The 17,758-nt window shown below is 37.4% G+C and overlaps 1 protein-coding gene across 2 annotated transcripts in view; it reads left to right on the top strand.

The window, feature by feature from the left end:
* The first annotated feature begins 2,150 nt into the window (after window positions 1–2,150).
* AQP9 (aquaporin 9) overlaps window positions 2,151–17,758 on the top strand; it is a 28,561-nt gene continuing 12,953 nt past the window's right edge. The window contains exons 1-2 of one of the 2 annotated variants that reach the window (XM_085233566.1): window positions 2,151–2,482; window positions 15,236–15,362. In XM_085233566.1, coding sequence (XP_085089692.1) covers window positions 2,381–2,482; window positions 15,236–15,362 — 229 coding nt within the window. In that variant the 5' untranslated portion in view covers window positions 2,151–2,380. The other variant, XM_085233564.1, reaches the window with a different exon arrangement.

The raw sequence follows: 17,758 nt of genomic DNA, 5'->3' as shown, positions 1-17,758 counted from the left end.
GGGAATTCTGCACAGCACCAGCACAAATAGTTACTGTTTAACTGATCAGTTTCTCTTAAAGCCTGTCCTACTTGGAATTCATTTTAGGACAGCTTCCTAAACCTACATTTTGGTTCTTAAGGCAAAAAATTCTTTCAGCTTTTTAGGTAAGGAGTTCACTGTCTTGAATGCTTCTTCTACACTTCCACCCTCCATAGCTTTACATACTCTCATGCTGGATTCGTCCAGTGAAGGGATTGAAAAAGGTTGTTGTTATCACTTCTACGTCCTTTTCAAAGCACTCCTTAAAATATTTGTCAAAGTATTGAAGAAAATCTGAAGAAAGGAAATGTAAATGATACATACTTGTGTCGGGAACTTGGTTCTCCCACTCTGTAAAGACAAAGAAATGGTATGGGGAAGGCAGCAAGATGTGGACAAATGATTAGGAGTTTCTGTGTCTGTCACTGCCATGTTATTTTGGTATAATTAGATGAAAGAACAGAGTTAATACATTCACACCTGTTGTGAGACTAAACTAAGAAGTAGCTTCATACTATTTTGAGAGGGAGACTTGCATCTGCCCAGAAGAATGAATTCTTATAGACAAGCAACTAAAAACTGCTTTCATAAATGTATTTATTTCCCATTTTCTTGGAAGTGAGGAAGTGCATTATCTCATTCCTCCAATAATGAATGGCCTCCTCAAGATCCTCCCTCAGCTCTACTATATCTATAATTCTAAAAGTCGTAATGAACATATACTTTAATATGCTGTGATAATTAAGGTTCTGAATAATATCTTTGCTTTGCAGTGATACAGCGCAAAGATGTTCAAACTTTGGTACATAAGCTGTTTTCAGTGGCTTTCCAGAAGCAACTCCAGCTGTCTAAACCTCTGCACCCATGCCTGCCTGCTGCCACACAGGTGCTCACCTGGCTCGTACAGCACCAGGACAAATGCAGCTGTCTCACAGCTTGTCATCTATGTGGCTCTCCACAGGTCAGCATTTTCTGAATCTCTTAATGGTGAAATGGTATTTGAGTGCAGATTCAGAGATAGTAAAAGGGCATGCAAAAATGCTTAGGGATTAAAATTGGATAGTGAGTGTGAAGTGGGTGGTTAAGGGATAAACATGCATGAAGTCCAGCCTTGAGGGAAAGAAGAACACCAGAGAAATTGTAGAAATGGCTCATTTGCCCAGTCTCATGAGTCTTTGTTCTATTCACAGCAGACAATAGTACTGACAGATCTAAACATATTAGCCACCAAAGTAAAAAAAAGGAAGATGACTGATACAAACCAAGGAAATGAACATCTGCAGCAGATGCTAAAATAACTTAATTGGCTAAGCTCTTAGTGTGACATCAAATGACAGAAAATATTTATAAATCAACCAGAAGCCAGTCAAATCAGTATCACGTTTGATAAAATCACCCAAGATGCTTAAGAGATTAAGAGTGTAATATTTTTCTCTAGGAAGCCCAGGCCTTTGAAATATTCAGCAACTTCAGCTCTTAAGATAATGGCCAATAATGTGATAATGCTTCATATTATAGCACCTATACACTTTTAAGCCAAATATATTGGGAACACAGAGTCATTCTCAGTGCCTCGTTTGCCTATTCTGCATTATAGAGAGCCACTGGACCAAAGCAGATTTCATTAAGTGTTCCTAATTTATTCTGCCTTGTCGCTCTTTTGTAAACAGGGGATGTCACCAGACAGCAAAGCATTTAGTCCAAAAAGAGTATCGTGTGTGACTATACAAATTCAACATACGACCAAGGTAAGACTACTCATTAGCCACTGAAATCCCTCAGAACTACGAGATAGGAGCTGTTCTTTACTGAGTAGAGCGTAGTGTCCTCACAAGCATTTATTTTCCTTTACAACTTCCCCTTGAAAAGGTTTCAGACAGCCAACAGTATGGCTTAAATCCCAAACTAGGTCAGCGCGAAATTTCCATCCATATTTTGGTTCCTTACTTTGTGGTTTCTCTTTTCGTCTTTCCTTTTGATCACAGCAACAGAAACAACATTTTATCCATTTTTACTAGAAAAAAAAAAGAAGTAACATAGCCAGAAAGGTAATGATTAATCCATTCTGTAAGAAAAAAGAAAAGTTCTGCTTGTAAACCTACTGGTATTATCTCGCCAGTATAAATAGAAACATGCTCAGAGAAGGCACAGGATGGAAAACTCATGATGAATTGTTAGGGCATGTTGCGTTGGTTCTGTCAATGCCTGCAGTCAGATGATTTCACTGGCTGTACAGGATGAAATCTCATATTTCAATGTATAAGTAAAAGTGTCAAAGTTCAGCTGAAGCAGGGACGATTACAGAGCAAATTTTGTGTGTATTTGTAGCCAGGGCACCAGAGCAATAGAAGAAGCCAAAATGAGCCGGAAAAACAAAAGGAGTTTAAAGGAGAAATTTGCCTTGAAGAACAGCTTGGTTAAAGAAGCCCTTTCAGAATTCCTGGGAACTTTTATACTGATAGTAAGTGTCAGCTGCTTTCCTTCCTTCTTACTAATTTAATGTTGGACAGTGCTCGTAAGGGGACATGTGTGCTTTTTCCTTGTACTATACCAGCAGCGTGGTTACTGCCTGACAAACACTGCACAGCCTTGAATGAATTGCTGCTGTTTATGGTAAGTTTGTAATTCCTTTCTTCACCTGATGTAATTATCACCGGCTGTTAAACACTCATAGTTTTACGTATTACAACTGTCTGATAAACATTTGATTTTTAAAGGAGCAGAATTTGAGTGAACAGCCACGTTCTAAAAAGTTCAGACGCAATGAATGTTAGCAATACTCCTGCATTCTTTAACTCTGTATTTTATTCTACTTTCACTTCTATGTACAATTTCCATTTGCTTTAACAACCCCACTGGACTGCACATTTAGAAGATAATTTTAGCTGTTATTTTCCTGTGCTCACAGAGACTGATCCATGTGACTTGTACTGAGCTTATCAAGTTGTGCTGCCGAATCTTTAGAGATTTTGTAAATTAACTATTTTTTGTTTAGTTTTCAATTGTATTACATAAATTATACATTTGCTTGTTATGTAGTCTGTTACAGTGTTACATAAAGAGCAAAGCTCCACATTTTCACATCCCTAATTTTTTTTTAAACTTCATTTCTTGCTCAAGTTTTTGTGCATTTTGTACTGGGACACAAAGCTGTCTGGTGATTTACCAGGGTAGAGAGCAGTCTCAGCAACAGAGCTGGAAGTCAAGCAAATAGAATACTTATGCCAAACTCTTTCTCCCTCCCGTTAGTCTGACAAAACAGTTCTGTTTATTGCTAAATATTTCATCGTAGTGAAAAGACAAAAAATTAAAAATAAGGCATAGGACTCACATAGTATGTTTTATAACTGGAACTGTATTAGCTAAATTTCAAGTAAGCCATCTAAAAAATTCCAGTAGCTCATAAAATACATGAAAATAATGGTCTTTACTACGCTTCAGCCAATTGAAGGGCAGAGGCACTAAAGTAACATTATTCTCAAATTTAATACCCTCCATAAGACATTACAGTAAGGAGCACATTTAGAAGCAAGGAGCACAAAGCACTTTACAAACATAATGAATTAAGTGTCACAACACCCTGGTAAGGAAGGGAAATGTCATTATCTTCATTTTATATATTAGCAAACCTGATTAGAGCAGACTGCACAGGAAGCCTGTTGCAGAACTCCGAATATAACCAAGATCACCTGACTTCCAGTCCTCTGTCCTCGCTACAAGATCATACTCCTCTGTCCATTAATACAATTAAGCAAGTGAGGAAAATGCATTAAAGTGCAGATTAAATCTCAAATGCTATTACTTAATGTCCTGCTGCAGAAGACTAGAAGGAAATGGAAACCCAGAATCCATTTTGTATGACATTCATCGTATGAATACAGTAGAAAGTGAATCTTCAAAAATGTTGTTGATAACTTGGTGAATTTTTCAATTCTGTTTTAGTCCTTCTAGTTTTAACCTTAGCTTAAAGCAGAAAAGAGCCTCACATGGATTTAACTGCAGCTTTCCAAGTGCTCAGATACCCCGATTTATTTTTAGACTGTGCTAGTTAGCAGAAGTACAAAGTTTATTGGGAAGAAATGGACTTTTCTGCTGCTATTTACTGCTATTAGACTCTGTCAGCAACTTTAAGAGCAGACAAGTACTAAATTTTTATCTGAAATTAGAGCTAATGAAAGGGAGCCCTGTTAAGTTAGGAGACAGAAATCCTTGACAAACACCTAACATGTATGCAAAATAAGCAACAGCTTTCTTTCTCTATACTATTACTATGCTTTAATCCTGTTTCAAAGTGAAAGCAAGATGACTGCTCATAGTCACAGGTGGTTTGGCTCTTCCCTGAAAGCCATTCTGTGCCTCTGCCCTGTATCTTACAGCTAGTGGGAAGCATCTGCACCAGGGTTCAGGGCAGTGAGGAGCTCTTCCATTACCCATAGGTTTTGTCTAGAAGTGTTAACTGATGGTACCCAAACCTATGAACATCCCAGCACCTCTGGAAGTCAGCTGGGTGAAATTCTATCCCCCAGACTACCTGTTTCTCTTTCTTCTAGAGAACATCACAGATCATGTACTATTAAGAGCTTAAGTTGCCATCTTGGGTAACTCTCCACTCTTGCAATATTGTTTTCCAAATTGTATAATGTAAAATCTGTAGGATTAATTGTAGGACATTTTGCAGATGAAATCACTCATCAGGCAAAAAACAAGCTTTTCCCTGGAGGCACGAAGGGCTCCACCTGCAGAACTGAACAGATTTGAGACAAGCCTTGAAAAAGTCCATGCCTATACCATTTGGATAACATCTCCTGGTCATCTTTGCCTAATACACTGCGGCTTGCCTCACAGCAATAGTCTCAGAGTATGGAAAGAGAATTCTTTTCAGATGAAACTGAGGTGGAAGAGGAGCTCCAGAAGCACAGAAAATGTGCTGGCTGTTAATGGATGCTCAGTTCACTGGATCAGACCAGAGATACTCCTAAGCAATCCCCACACACATATTCATAGTCTGGTCTTCCAAATTGATTTGCTTCTGCTGCACAGCACATCTTGGTAATGGGGCATAGCTGCTGCCAGCCCCTCCCTCCTTACCAAAGCACCTGATTTCAGGCTTTCTGAGGGTTCAGTGAACAAACTGAAGGAATCTGGAAGTTACTTTCTTTATAGAAGTATCCAAGCAGCTGCAGTTATTGCCTGGCTGGGTAATCTCATTGGTGATTAGGCTACTTTACTCTTCGACCTATTCTTCCGGGGGAACAGTATTTCTTTCAGTATCAGGCTGTGAATTATTCCCCAAGGTGCAGCACAACTTCTCCAGTTACATTCTCAGACAAGAAGGCAGCAAAAAACTTATATTTTTCACTCCATAACCAAATGCAAATTGCATGTGGTTTTGGTTACACTGAGCTTTTAGTTACTGTCTTGAACTATATCATATTCACTTTAAGATACTCCACCAAGCTGAGAAAATGTTGTGCTTAACCTCATATATGGTTGCTATTAAAAAAAAAAAAAAAAAAAAAAAAAAACAGAAAAAAACACTACTTACAGTGATGCAATTTTAATACAACAAAGTTACACTTGTAGCACAGGCAAAGAGGAATATGCATTAGACTGGGGGTCTATGTTTACATATTATTAGTAAGCTCCTGCCCATGCCTTGCATTTGTCTTGGTATCTCATGTGGTAAGTGGCCAATCTGCAAAGTTTCTTTTTAATTTGAGTTGAAATCAATATTCACAAAAATACACAATCCATCTATAAAGTTTTCAACAAATATTTGAACAGAAAAACGCTTTCTATGAAGTGCATACTGAGTAATGTAGTTTTTATACAGTGTGTTTGGAATTAACCACCGGGACTGGTCCCTCCATCCTACCTCTGTGCAGCAGAACCCTAAGATGAGAGAACATCAGTTCTTTCATGCTGCAGTGGGCTAAGGAGCCAGAGCATACACACATTTCCCAGCCTCTGACAAAGCATCAGCCTCCCGTAGGCTGGAGCTGCTCCTGAGGCCTCTCTTGAAAAAAAGCCATCTGGGGAGGTTTTCATTTTCCAGTTTGTCTCCTGGTTCAGTACATTTCCTCTTGGGGCTTCTGTAGGTTACTGTGGTAGAGCACAGCTGGACATTAATCAGCACAAAAGTTAAGAAGCCACACTGGATCAGATAGATGTTTTATGTGAATTTTCAGTGAGTCTGCCTGAAATTCACCTATCCAACTGCCCCTCTGCTTTTAATCATGTTTTGCTCCATATTTTTCCCTTGGAACTTGGCTGCATTGCTCTCAAACAAAATGGGATTTATTCTGACTTGTGCCATTTATTATATCTGAATTGTAATATTTTCAAAAAGAGAAGCCAAATGGGCCATGTGGCTTCTTTTACTAGCTACTGCTGACCTAACGTAGTTTGTATTTCATTTTTACTCTGAAGAGCATCTTACTAAACACAGTTTCCCAGAACAGAGCTGCACCGAACCAGTATCTCCTGAGTCCAGAACAGCGTACATATCCCTGCTGAAACAAAACACAGGCTTCCATTTAGCACGTAAAGACAAGTAAGCAGCATATCTGCAGACCTATCCCATGTATTTCTTCTCTAATAGTCAATTAAGTGAATATGACTGTGTGATCAAATTAAGACATCATCTTGAGTTGTTGCTGCAATGCTCAGTGGAAAACAGAATGAATGTTCTCACACTTTGCAGTGTGCACAGCCTCACCCGAGGTAAACAGGTACACAGAATGCTGCTAGCAGTGAGGAGGTTCCCTTTCTTATCCCAAAGCCCATTCTCCAGGTGGAGGCAGGGCCTTTTGCAGAACTCCCACTGAAGCAAACGTCTGTGTGCACAGAGGCTGCAAAGCATCAGCATGCGCGTGAACTGAGTGCATGACACCCTCACAGCAAGCAGTCCAACTAATGAGAAGAAAAGCTATTTATCTTTTGCTCATCAAAATCTTGTTTGCCTTGTTTTCATATTCTGACCACTTCATTATGTAAGTTATCATTTCTGCTTTGTTGGGGAGTTTAGTCTTGCCTGAAAAATCTCTAAGTATGACATTTCATGGATTTGCTCTGTCCAGAAGATTAAAAGTTAAGCAACTGTTCCACATCTTTCTTTGTGGAGCCAGATTCCAGTACACATTCATTACAGTACTGTACAGCAATACATATCTATTCCTCCAAACACGCATTAGAATACTCCTATGTTATTAGATGAAAGCAGATGTAGCTATCTAGCTTTTCATTGTTTAGTCCTTACATTAGCATTTTATACAATATACAAATTTTACACAAAGTTATATTCTTTGTTTGGTTTTGGTTTGGCTCTTTTTTGGATGAAACAGAGACTTTTTCTTTGCATAGAATGAAATTGCTTACAGCAAGTTTTGTTTAAGGTATAAAACAACTTAGTAGTAGTCTCTGACAGCTTTCCAGGAATACAGAATTTTGTACAATTACCTGTTAGGCAAAGGTAGACAAAATAGGTTATTGAAACATACTTACAACTGCTATTGTAATATGCCACTCAACCAATTTGTATATATTTTACATACATTACTTATATTTTATATGTTATATAATAGGTGTTAGCCATGGTTGTACTCTGAAAGCTGGTTCTTATACATTTCCATACATAAGGCTCTCCAGCAGCAATACTATGGCAGAGCCACTAAAGAACAGAAGTCATTCATGAATCGAATGCCACAGAATTTAATCCTATACTTCCAGACCAAAACTGTTCTCCTTACCAGAATGAGATGCTTCCTTTCCTTGTCATCCCAAACTCAAGAGTCCTTTCTGTTTCTGTAAATGTAGCAGTTGCATATATTTTGAAGAAATTAAATCTTGTGTACAAACTCTTCCACTCGTTTGCAACTCCATTAAATCAGTATTGCAAACAGAAGTCTAAGTGGTAACAAAGATTCTCAGCTCATCTCAATGTACATACTTGTAAAGCTCTTGTACAGTGCTAGCATTTCTATAATCTTATTATCAAATAACTTTTTTCTCCTACTTAAATCTCCCTGAAGTCATTCTTCAATTCAGCTAAATAGAAGCGCGAAGGATCTGAAAGTAAGGTTACCCTGAAATGTTCGTTTCAGCAAATAATTCTAAAAAGTCACAGGAAATCTTTTGTTTTTCGAATACAAACTGAAGTGCAAAAATTGTGCTTGTTTTTTTCCAGCATATGACACTTTAGACTTTCAGGTGACTCAGATGTTCTGTATTGGAGGAAAGTTTTAGATGAGAATTACCTTCATCTTTGCTACATCAGCCCCAACACATAAATCAGGTCATGTTCAACCAAGTGGTTCCAGTAAGCTGAACTTAATTTTCCAAGGCCTTTTTCCATACATGCATTTTGTCCCAGAAAGCATGCACCTATAGACCTGAAGTGGACACTCTCCTTACCCTCACAGAAGACTTGCATTCCTTCAAAGATTCAACTGAGAGTGCAAAACATGAGTTTACGTTTTACTGACACAAATTTACAAGCTGTTCTTTCAGAGTTTTGGCCAAATTAAAATAATAGTAATTGAAGTAATAATTGTCATAAGCAGATGAATAGCAGAAGGGACAATAAATGCTATTCATGCCATTAAGTGTGTTTATACATTTGTGATCTTAACACTTCCGATCAATGAGCCACTATGGCTAAAAATGCATTCTAGTAAGCTCTCCAGCTCATGGTTTGATTTAAAGGCAGAACTTGACTTAGCTCCTTCTAATCCATCCTAGAAGGTTTCCTGATCAGCCCCAGATATAGTTTGTTTGTCTTCCTCAACAGAAAAGAGAAAGAAAACATACCAACATATCAAATCTCTCATTACTTGTAAACAGGAGGGCACAGCAAAACGCCAGCTACCCCATTTCTGCACCCAAAGGAAAGAATCGAATGATATATGTACCCTTACATTTTAAATTCCTTTCTCAATGTATGCTTTGGCCATTCACCAAGGACCATTACAGAGACTAAGCATATTTAGTCTTAATTTAGAGAAATTTTAATTGTGTGAGCTGGTGTAGGAAGAAAAGCAAAATAACACGTCTCAGCTCAAGAATAAAAGAGTAACCAGGGAGGGCAGCAGCACCTGAACGCACTCTATCTTACGAAGCTTCTACTTCCCTTGCCCAATCTCTTCTTCCTGGACCTTTGTAAGGGGCCATGTGTCACTCTTGGAAGTTTGCATCTAAATATGAAATATTTCATTTCCTTTCTCTCTTGAATTTCTACAACTTAGTAAGAAAATAAAACCAATCTTCTCTGAAGAAATTGACTCAAGCCAGTTACCCTGTATAATTTAAGAGAGAAAAGCATTGTAGCATTTCAGAATGAAGAGTGCAATATTAATCATAATAAAATATGAGAAAATGCAGAGGTCTGCATTCTAAGTGATTTTAAGCTTTTATTTGTCTCTTATTGCATGTGAAAAGCAGTAATAAAAATTTAAAAGCATCAGTTTATACAACACAGCATAGCCTGTGCTTTATTTTCACAGTATTTTTCCCTAAGAGCAATTTAAACCAAATCTTTGTTTTAAAAGCTTTACGTACACATTTCATCCAAAGCCTTATTAAATTTACATCCATGTCTCCATGTAGTAATGTTTTCTATCATTAAAAAAAAAATTTCAAAATGGCAATCATTTTAAGGTTTATGTCTATACTATTTAATTAACTAAATGGTAAATTTTTTTTACAAACCTTTATTTAATTAGATAGTAAGTCTCAAAAAATAAAGGGAAACCCATTTCAACCCAAGAGGATGTTGGTTGTGTCCCAGGAGACCATCAGAATGGATACAGTGTTTTTTTATTACTCCGAAATGATTATATCGTAATTTACAGAAATCTTTGTGTTCCAACCAAAATATGTAATGATAATAGAATAAGAGCCATGTATTTTCAAAGTATTTTAAAATTGCTTGACTAGTAAGCTTTATTTTATTTCACCTTAAACGACTTAAGTACTATCTGATTTAACCAACGATGATAATTATTACACAAGAAATTAGATGAAGATCAGTCTTTCCTGGAAGAACGGGAGTTTTCACTGACTAGGAATCCTGCAGAGCTCATGCCCTGAATTTTAGTAGGTCTGCCATATCTTTGCTTTTGTTACTGCTGGCATTATTATCCCTACTGAAAGAATGCTTGGGAGCCCAGTCTGAATCGAGGCCCTGTATAATGCACAGAGGAAACATGATTCAGTACATAGAGATTTCCTAATTCATTATAAATCACATTATGAAATGAATTTATCTGAAAACAGATAAATTCTAAAGTGGAATCCATTTATGAAGAGACTGGAAATGAAAGTACGTTCTAGAATATGCTCCAAATTAGAGACCTTTAGGAGAACACCATCACTTTAGTAATCATACTTGTAGCTGAAAATTTTATGTACTAGTTTCATATGCAACACCCAAATTGATCACCTATAGAAATATTAACTGGAGGAAAAAGCTGCATAAGGCTACAAAAAAAGCACAAACAATCCTTTAATGTTCTCACGGGCAGAGAGATCACTACCTGCAGCGAAGGACAAATGCAACCACTTCTCTAAGCCCACTCCCATGTCCCTGCTGCAAGGGATGCAGCACTGTCTGGCTGCATAGAGAAGCCAGAGAAGTTTCCTTTAGAGGTGAAATGCCAGGGCTTTCTTTCACGTCCTCAAGTGTCCCCGCAAATAGCTCAGAACAGGTAACTTTGGCTTAGCAGAAGGATGCTCACAGCAAGCACACAGCTTTAGCCCAACTCATTGCATGGCACCTGAGTGCCTGTCCCCTTTGAGGCACTGTGCAGCAGCACAGCACGTGTGGCAGGATCCAGACTGACGCCCTCTTATCTGGGCTGGAAAAGGGGAGAAGCCAAACTGCTGACTAGCAGGAAATGCCTAACTGGGGAACAGTGGGAGAACATAGGTGGGAGTGTGGCGTGGGAAAGGGCAGGGTTACTGCCTTCCCTGAACAAAGGCATCTTTACAGAACACTGTGAAGTGGTGGAGGGATCCTTGGAGATTCTTCATAATCAGCTAGAGCTATTTAAGTATGACTCTTTCTTGAAAACTGACCAAAACAGAAATTCTGAAATTGTTTTCTAATATTTCTCTATTGAAAATGCACAGCTTATAATTAAAATATGATCTAAAAAAAATAATGACTCTGAATTCCCTGTATCACACTGAATTCTTGTAGAGCATCATCAGCTGTGGTGCCACCGAGGCCCTGCTCTGCCTGCACAGACATCTGTGGTATCCCACTGAAGGAGTGTAACTCCCCCCAGCTTGGCAGCTGGTGAAGTACAAGATAAAACACACACATCATTGTTCTCCACAGTGATAAAAAGCAGGAGTCTCGGCTGCCTCTGTACTGATACAGTAAGAGTATTTGGCTATGAATACACACTACCACTAGATCTGTTAAGTAAGAAGCGATCTTTTTAATATAAGCATTGTGCTTTAAAATGTTTAAGGGTTTACAAACAGTGTAGAAAATATAATTCTCTAAAATTCTACATACATATATGGCAGGAAATACTATTTACACTGAAAAATACTATTACACACATTAGCAAAAATCCTGCAAATAGCACAGATGGAGGCATAGTGATCTTCACGCTGCTGAGCGGGATAAAGTTCTACAAGCTGCCAGAGAATAACAGGACATTATACTCACAAGAGGCCAGTTGTTTTCCTTTCCTAACATTAGCTTCTTACCCAAGACAAAGATCTAATGTCCATGAAGCAACTTTTTTTTGGCAGAGAGCGTGCAGACAGCTATTTCACACCCAGACATGTTGCTTATGGCAGTAATCTCATTGTTTTGTGATAATGAAAAATCAGAGCTGAAACTACTTCAATGAATTTAAGATTAGGAAACAGACAGCTGGAAAGATGAAACCTGGTAACATAGACAAGGTAAAACAAAGATATTCAGGCTGTATCCTACTCTAAATTAAACTCCCTTTGAATCTATGTGCTTCAGTTGATGGATTTTTGTGGAGCACTGATGGCTAAGCTTGAAAAGCCTAGAAATTCGGAATATTTACTGGTAACTTGATGATTGGTTGGTTTTAACTCAGCCAAGCAGAGATTCACAGGGTATTAAATTGCTGCTCATGTAATTACATGATTAGGTGATAGTTTCCAGTTTTGTCAACCTCGTTTCAGGAGGAATGTTTTTTTTTTCTCTCCTCCTTTTAATGACAACAGATAACGTATTGCTGTGACTTGGTTCAGATTTGCAGTTCAGTTCCCAGTTTTTTCATCCCCAAATGGGCACATGCTGACTGCCTGCAATTGTGCTCATTCGTCATACACGACCAGGAAGTCATTTACCAACATATACTGAGCAAGAAACTAGTGCAGCTGTGTACAGGCTGGCTTGTATGCCTTCTTGTTTGCATATTCCATTTTCTGAGACTGGCTAGCACAAAAATAGAGCATACACAGTTGCATATTTCCCTATAAAGTGCAGGGCAGTATTTGTTACGCAATAAGACTACGCAGCTGTTTCTACATGATCCTCTTCAGTTGTGGTAATTAAGGAAGGGAAACAAAAGCCATGCCATTATTCCCTTCCCTCTTCACGTGCATTTGTAGTTCATATACATAGATATGGTTACTGTCCATTATCCTTTTCTATATCCGTCTTCCATACTCCTCTTTTTTCATAGTCATTACAGCAAGAGATAATGTTTTCTTGGAATACTCCCATTGAGAAGCCTGGAAAATGAAAGCTAGAGCATGCTAATTCTAATTCCTCTCCCCCTGTACCCTAATCTTAAACTTTCTAAATTCCAGCATATCATTTCCATATCCATTCAACACATAAATATATGATGTGTAGAATTGTTTCACATGAAGTTTTTAAAAACCATGTAGTTTCAACCGTGAACAACTGAAATGTTTTATATTTTGTTTTTATCCCTGTATATGCATTTGTGTTTAACATTTGAATTGTGAAGTACACAATACTTATAGAAATGAGAGAACGCATAACATAGTCATGTGCAATCCACTGCACAGCAGTTAACTGCAGCTTAGAATGTCTTGTAACTTTCAATTATGCAGTCCAATAAACTACTATCTAATACCACCCTACCCTCACATATCCTGACAGCTGTAATACTTTGGCACCACTCAGTGCTTTGTTTGCTTGCATGATTATAACCTCAAGGCACGAACTGCACCTGGGCACATGACACAATCTTGGGGCACTTTTATAACAAACTCTGTCTGCATTGCAAACCTGGTTGAGAGAGTAATTTTATTGAGAGCTTTTTCTATCACATTTTGGAATTAGTTAAAACCCCTGGGGAAATAATGGAAACAAAAGTATGAGTTTTCCTGTTTAAATTGCATCAGGACTTGGTTGTTAAACCTCAATCACTGAATCTTATTGATACAGTCAGGAGAGATTTTTCCTATTCCATTATTTCCCATTACAAGTTTCCAAATGGAAGTGCCTTGTGACTGTAAACAAGACTTTCTCAAAGAACTAAATTTTAGGTGCTCATATATGCCCTTGCAACACAATCATGAGTCACATGCAGTAATGGCAAAACACTAGAGTGAAGCAAGAAGATTAACCAAGCAACTGCATTGGTTAAGATGCAATACTTTTATATCAAGTAAAAAATCAGATTACCATGGACCACAAAAAGAGAAATATAAATATCAAATTAAACATTGAAGAAATTAAGGTTGCTTAAGATAAATCTAGTCACAACCCAGAAATGTTATTAGTTTGGTTATACATGCACAGAAGCAAAAGATTTCAGACCACAGATATTATGTGGTATCTTCCATTGGCTGCTGGGTATTTATTCAGCAAATTACATAGCCATATATTTAAAAAGGAGATTTTTCAAAGAGACAAATTTATTTCTGACAAACATAGGCCAGCTATTTTACCTTAGCCTAAAGGCCTTTTGTACCTTTGCAAATCCTTCTTACTGACTTCAATAGAACTTAAACACATGCTTGAAGTTAAGCAGTCTTTAAAGAGAATTGAATAAAGATTATTTTAAGCATACATTTAAATGTTTTGCTGAACTTCATTCTAAAAAAACAGTAAGTAAAATGTAAGTTAGTTTAAATCTGTTGAGAATGCTCCAGTGAGGACTATTCAGGTATTCCCATGAGTTAATTGTTCTAGCGGCAGAACCAGCGAAATACCCCAAAGCTTTTTCACTGCCATGTATGCTAGAACAGCATCAATTTCACCAGAGCTACACCTTCATCTGTGCTTCACAGCCATAGCTCCTCTCCTTTTCCCTAGAACATATCCTGCACTCAGCATCAGCAGCATTTACAGCACAGTAAAGCGAATAATTATACCTCAGGACTTTAAGTAACCTCTTACTTTTAGGCCTGTATGAATTATGATGCTACAAATATTATTTGCCTGATTTCACAGGTATTTGCCCTAACACACCTATACCTTGGTCCATAATAGCTCTTAGTTTTTTCTGTTTCTTGTCCTGTATCTTGATTCTTATAGAATCACCAAGGTTGGAAAAGACTTCCAAGATCATCCAGTCCAGTCGTCAACCTACCACCAATATTTCTGCAATAAACTATGTCCCTTAGTACAACATCTAAATGTTTCTTGAATGTCTCAGTCATCTTACCTGTTCCACGTTTCTTCTGAAATTCTATTCGTTTTAAATAAGTTCTAGCAGTTCATATTTTGACAGAGCAATATTTGACATCAAGACAGTATAATAGTAACACATACTCTAAACTCCAGAGAGCTGTCTCATTCCAGAGTTTCATTATTAAACATTAAAAGTTTTTGAACTATTTTTCGTGATTTTTATAGCAACTTTTTCATAGCTTACAGCTACAATCTGAAATTGGAAACATACCACAGAAATAACTCCTTCTTCCATTTGGAGGCTTCTTGTAGAGTCTGAGAAATTTTGTTTAGGCTCAAAATTCAGAGTTGTGTAACACCATTACAGTTGAAATGTGTTTTCTGGAGAGAGGCTCTTATTAGCAGACATTCTTCCTGGTCACAAAACAGAGGAAAATAAAGAGCAAATATTAGTTGTAGCAAAGACAACATGCACATATGCCATTAATCTCAAATTCTAGTATTTTTTCCAATGCTTAGACAACATTTTCAACAATACCTGGACATCAGCAAACTAACCAATAACTTTTAATAGTCATGCCTAAGATTTCACATTTCTCTTTTAAAATACAGGCACTTGGATGTGGATGTGTGGGGCAGGCTGTCCTCAGCCGAGGAGCCCACGGTGGGACCATGACAATATCGGTTGGCTTTGCAATGGCAGTCACCATAGCAGTGTATGTGTCTGGTGGGATTTCTGGTAAGTAGCCTCTGTCCTCTGATATAGTATTTATTACTACAATTTTAAGGTTAGCTTATTAAATCATTTGCATTTCATGGTATAAGCAAAGATGTATCTAGTGGTAACAACCACTGCACTACAGCAGAATCTGCAGAATTTTGCTAGTAATTATTTTATATTTGCTTCCTTCTATTTTGCTGTTTGATAATTAACATTTAAAATAAATTCTGGCCTCTACTACAATGTGTAAACCCCTGGCTTTTAGGATAATTGGTGCATGCAAACTAGAAATCTGCTTGGTATTGCTTTGAAAATTCTGTCAACAGAATAAATCCCAGACAGCACAAGTACTGTATTTAAGGAAATAACCAGGAAAAGATTACAGAACCCAGCAGACACCAACTAAGATGGCTGCCAGCTGGGTGGAAGGTGGAATGACCCACTAATGAGGATAAGCAGCAGGGTTCACTTTAGAGAAAGCAGTTCATCTCTCCATGTCCTATGATAAGCAGCAAGCCTTCTCCTTGCCCCAAATTTTAAAAGAAACTTACTTTGTTTGTAAAAAACAACAACAAACTACCTACATACATAACAGATTACAGAAAGAAAAAACAGCAAAATGATTCAGTACTTGAGATATGCTCTGTGATACACTGGCAGTATACTATCATTGTCTCTTTGTTTCTGCTTGAACATTCCTAATCTAATATAAATTGGTTAGGAATCTTTTTTTTTTTTTTTCCCTGTAGGTGGGTTAACTCATCTGTGTCTGTGTATGCCCCATTTTTTAGTGATAGGAATCTCCATCATTCAGTCTGGCCAAATTAATATCAGGGACACTAGTACAAATGCTTTAACATTTTAATCCTCCCTGTAAAACAGAAGCTTATGGGTTGCAATAACACACAGTTTTGTGTGTTAAAAAGTGCAATACTCTGTGCTATATGTGGAGTTTATATTATCCTTTTATAGCAAATGAATCCCTTGTACTGCAGGCCTTATGAAGGAATTTCTTAACAATCATGAAGAGAGCAGATATGTCTAGGTATAAGGAGATCATAATAAATAGCTACAGCCAAAATTGCTACAATAATTTCTCTTCTCTCTACAAAAATTACAATTTCTTTTACAAAGACAGCATGTTTGAGGAGGTTTCTAGGTTCGTATTAGAAAGTGCTTGAGCTAGTGCAAAACATGCAGCCTTGTTACAGACATTGAAACTTAAGAAGAATGATGCATTGATACCATGCAAAGTTAATTCAGCTGTATGTTCCTATCAATAAGCTGCAGCTCTTGGTTTATATGTAGAAGGGTAAAATCTTCTAATGCAGTATTATGACAATAAGGACACTAACCTTTCCTATATTTGCATCGCTAGAGGTACTCATCTCTATCATGCAGAAGATTAGAGTTCAATTCCAGCAGGTCAGATAGGCTGCAGAGGTTGCAGTATTATGCTTCCTGAGGTTTTTCCCATGACAAAGGATTCTGCAAGCAATGCATTTTCTCTGTGAAAGAACAGGAACAGATATTTCAGCAGGCTGTGACAATCCAACAGCTGATTACTGGCAGACATTTTAGAATATCAGTTCCCATATATTCTTGTCAGCAAATTCTATGGATTTTCAGCCATAAAGTCTTATCTTTAAGTACTGCTAAAATATTTTGCATCAACTTCATGAAATTCTAACTGCACAGGAACATAAGATATAATGTCTGCACACTTGGTGAATTTGAGCTCTTTTACCTAGGTGAATTCCCCTTTCTTCTCTTTCTCTGTCTCAATTTCCTCAACGAATAGTTAATTTCCCACCATTTTTACAAACTTAACATTCCAGACAAACTCAGGATTGTGATCACTTTAACTGGAAAAAATTTCCAAAGCAGATTTTTATTTACTCTTTTTTTTTTTTAATCAGCAAAGTGCGAGTGACACAGGAACCAAGAATCTTTTAACTCCCCTTTGTAAACATGAGAGCCTTCAGCTAGAGTTTTCCTTCCCAAATTTAATGTTAATCAGACATTTCTAACATGAATATGACTCGTCCTTACCACTGTAGTCACCCTGTATTATATACAGGTGGAGAACAGTATCAAGTGGTGAAAGAAAGGAAAATGATTCATTCCAGCCAGAGTAAAGAACAAAAGACAAGACAACAATTTCTCAAAATTCACATGAAGGGCTGTTAAATAAGGTGCCATCCATCTATTTGCTCTGCACTGAAGAATTTGAAGTACAGGGAGGAATTTAAAATTAATTCAAGACTGATGCTACTAGGTCAGAGTTTTGGAAATGATACAAAGAAGGTTTTATCCAACTTGTTATCTGTGTTTGTCAGTTCTTTATGTATCAAAGGTGCCTAGATTTCATAAGATAATGACCAGTGACCTGAAGTGCAAGCAAACACAGAAAC

This window comes from Meleagris gallopavo, chromosome 12 (genome assembly GCF_905368555.1).
Source record: "Meleagris gallopavo chromosome 12, MGAL_WU_HG_1.1, whole genome shotgun sequence".
In the NCBI taxonomy this organism is placed as follows: domain Eukaryota; kingdom Metazoa; phylum Chordata; class Aves; order Galliformes; family Phasianidae; genus Meleagris; species Meleagris gallopavo.
Note: the sequence above shows the minus strand (reverse complement) of the source record. Positions and strands in the feature narration are given on the sequence as shown.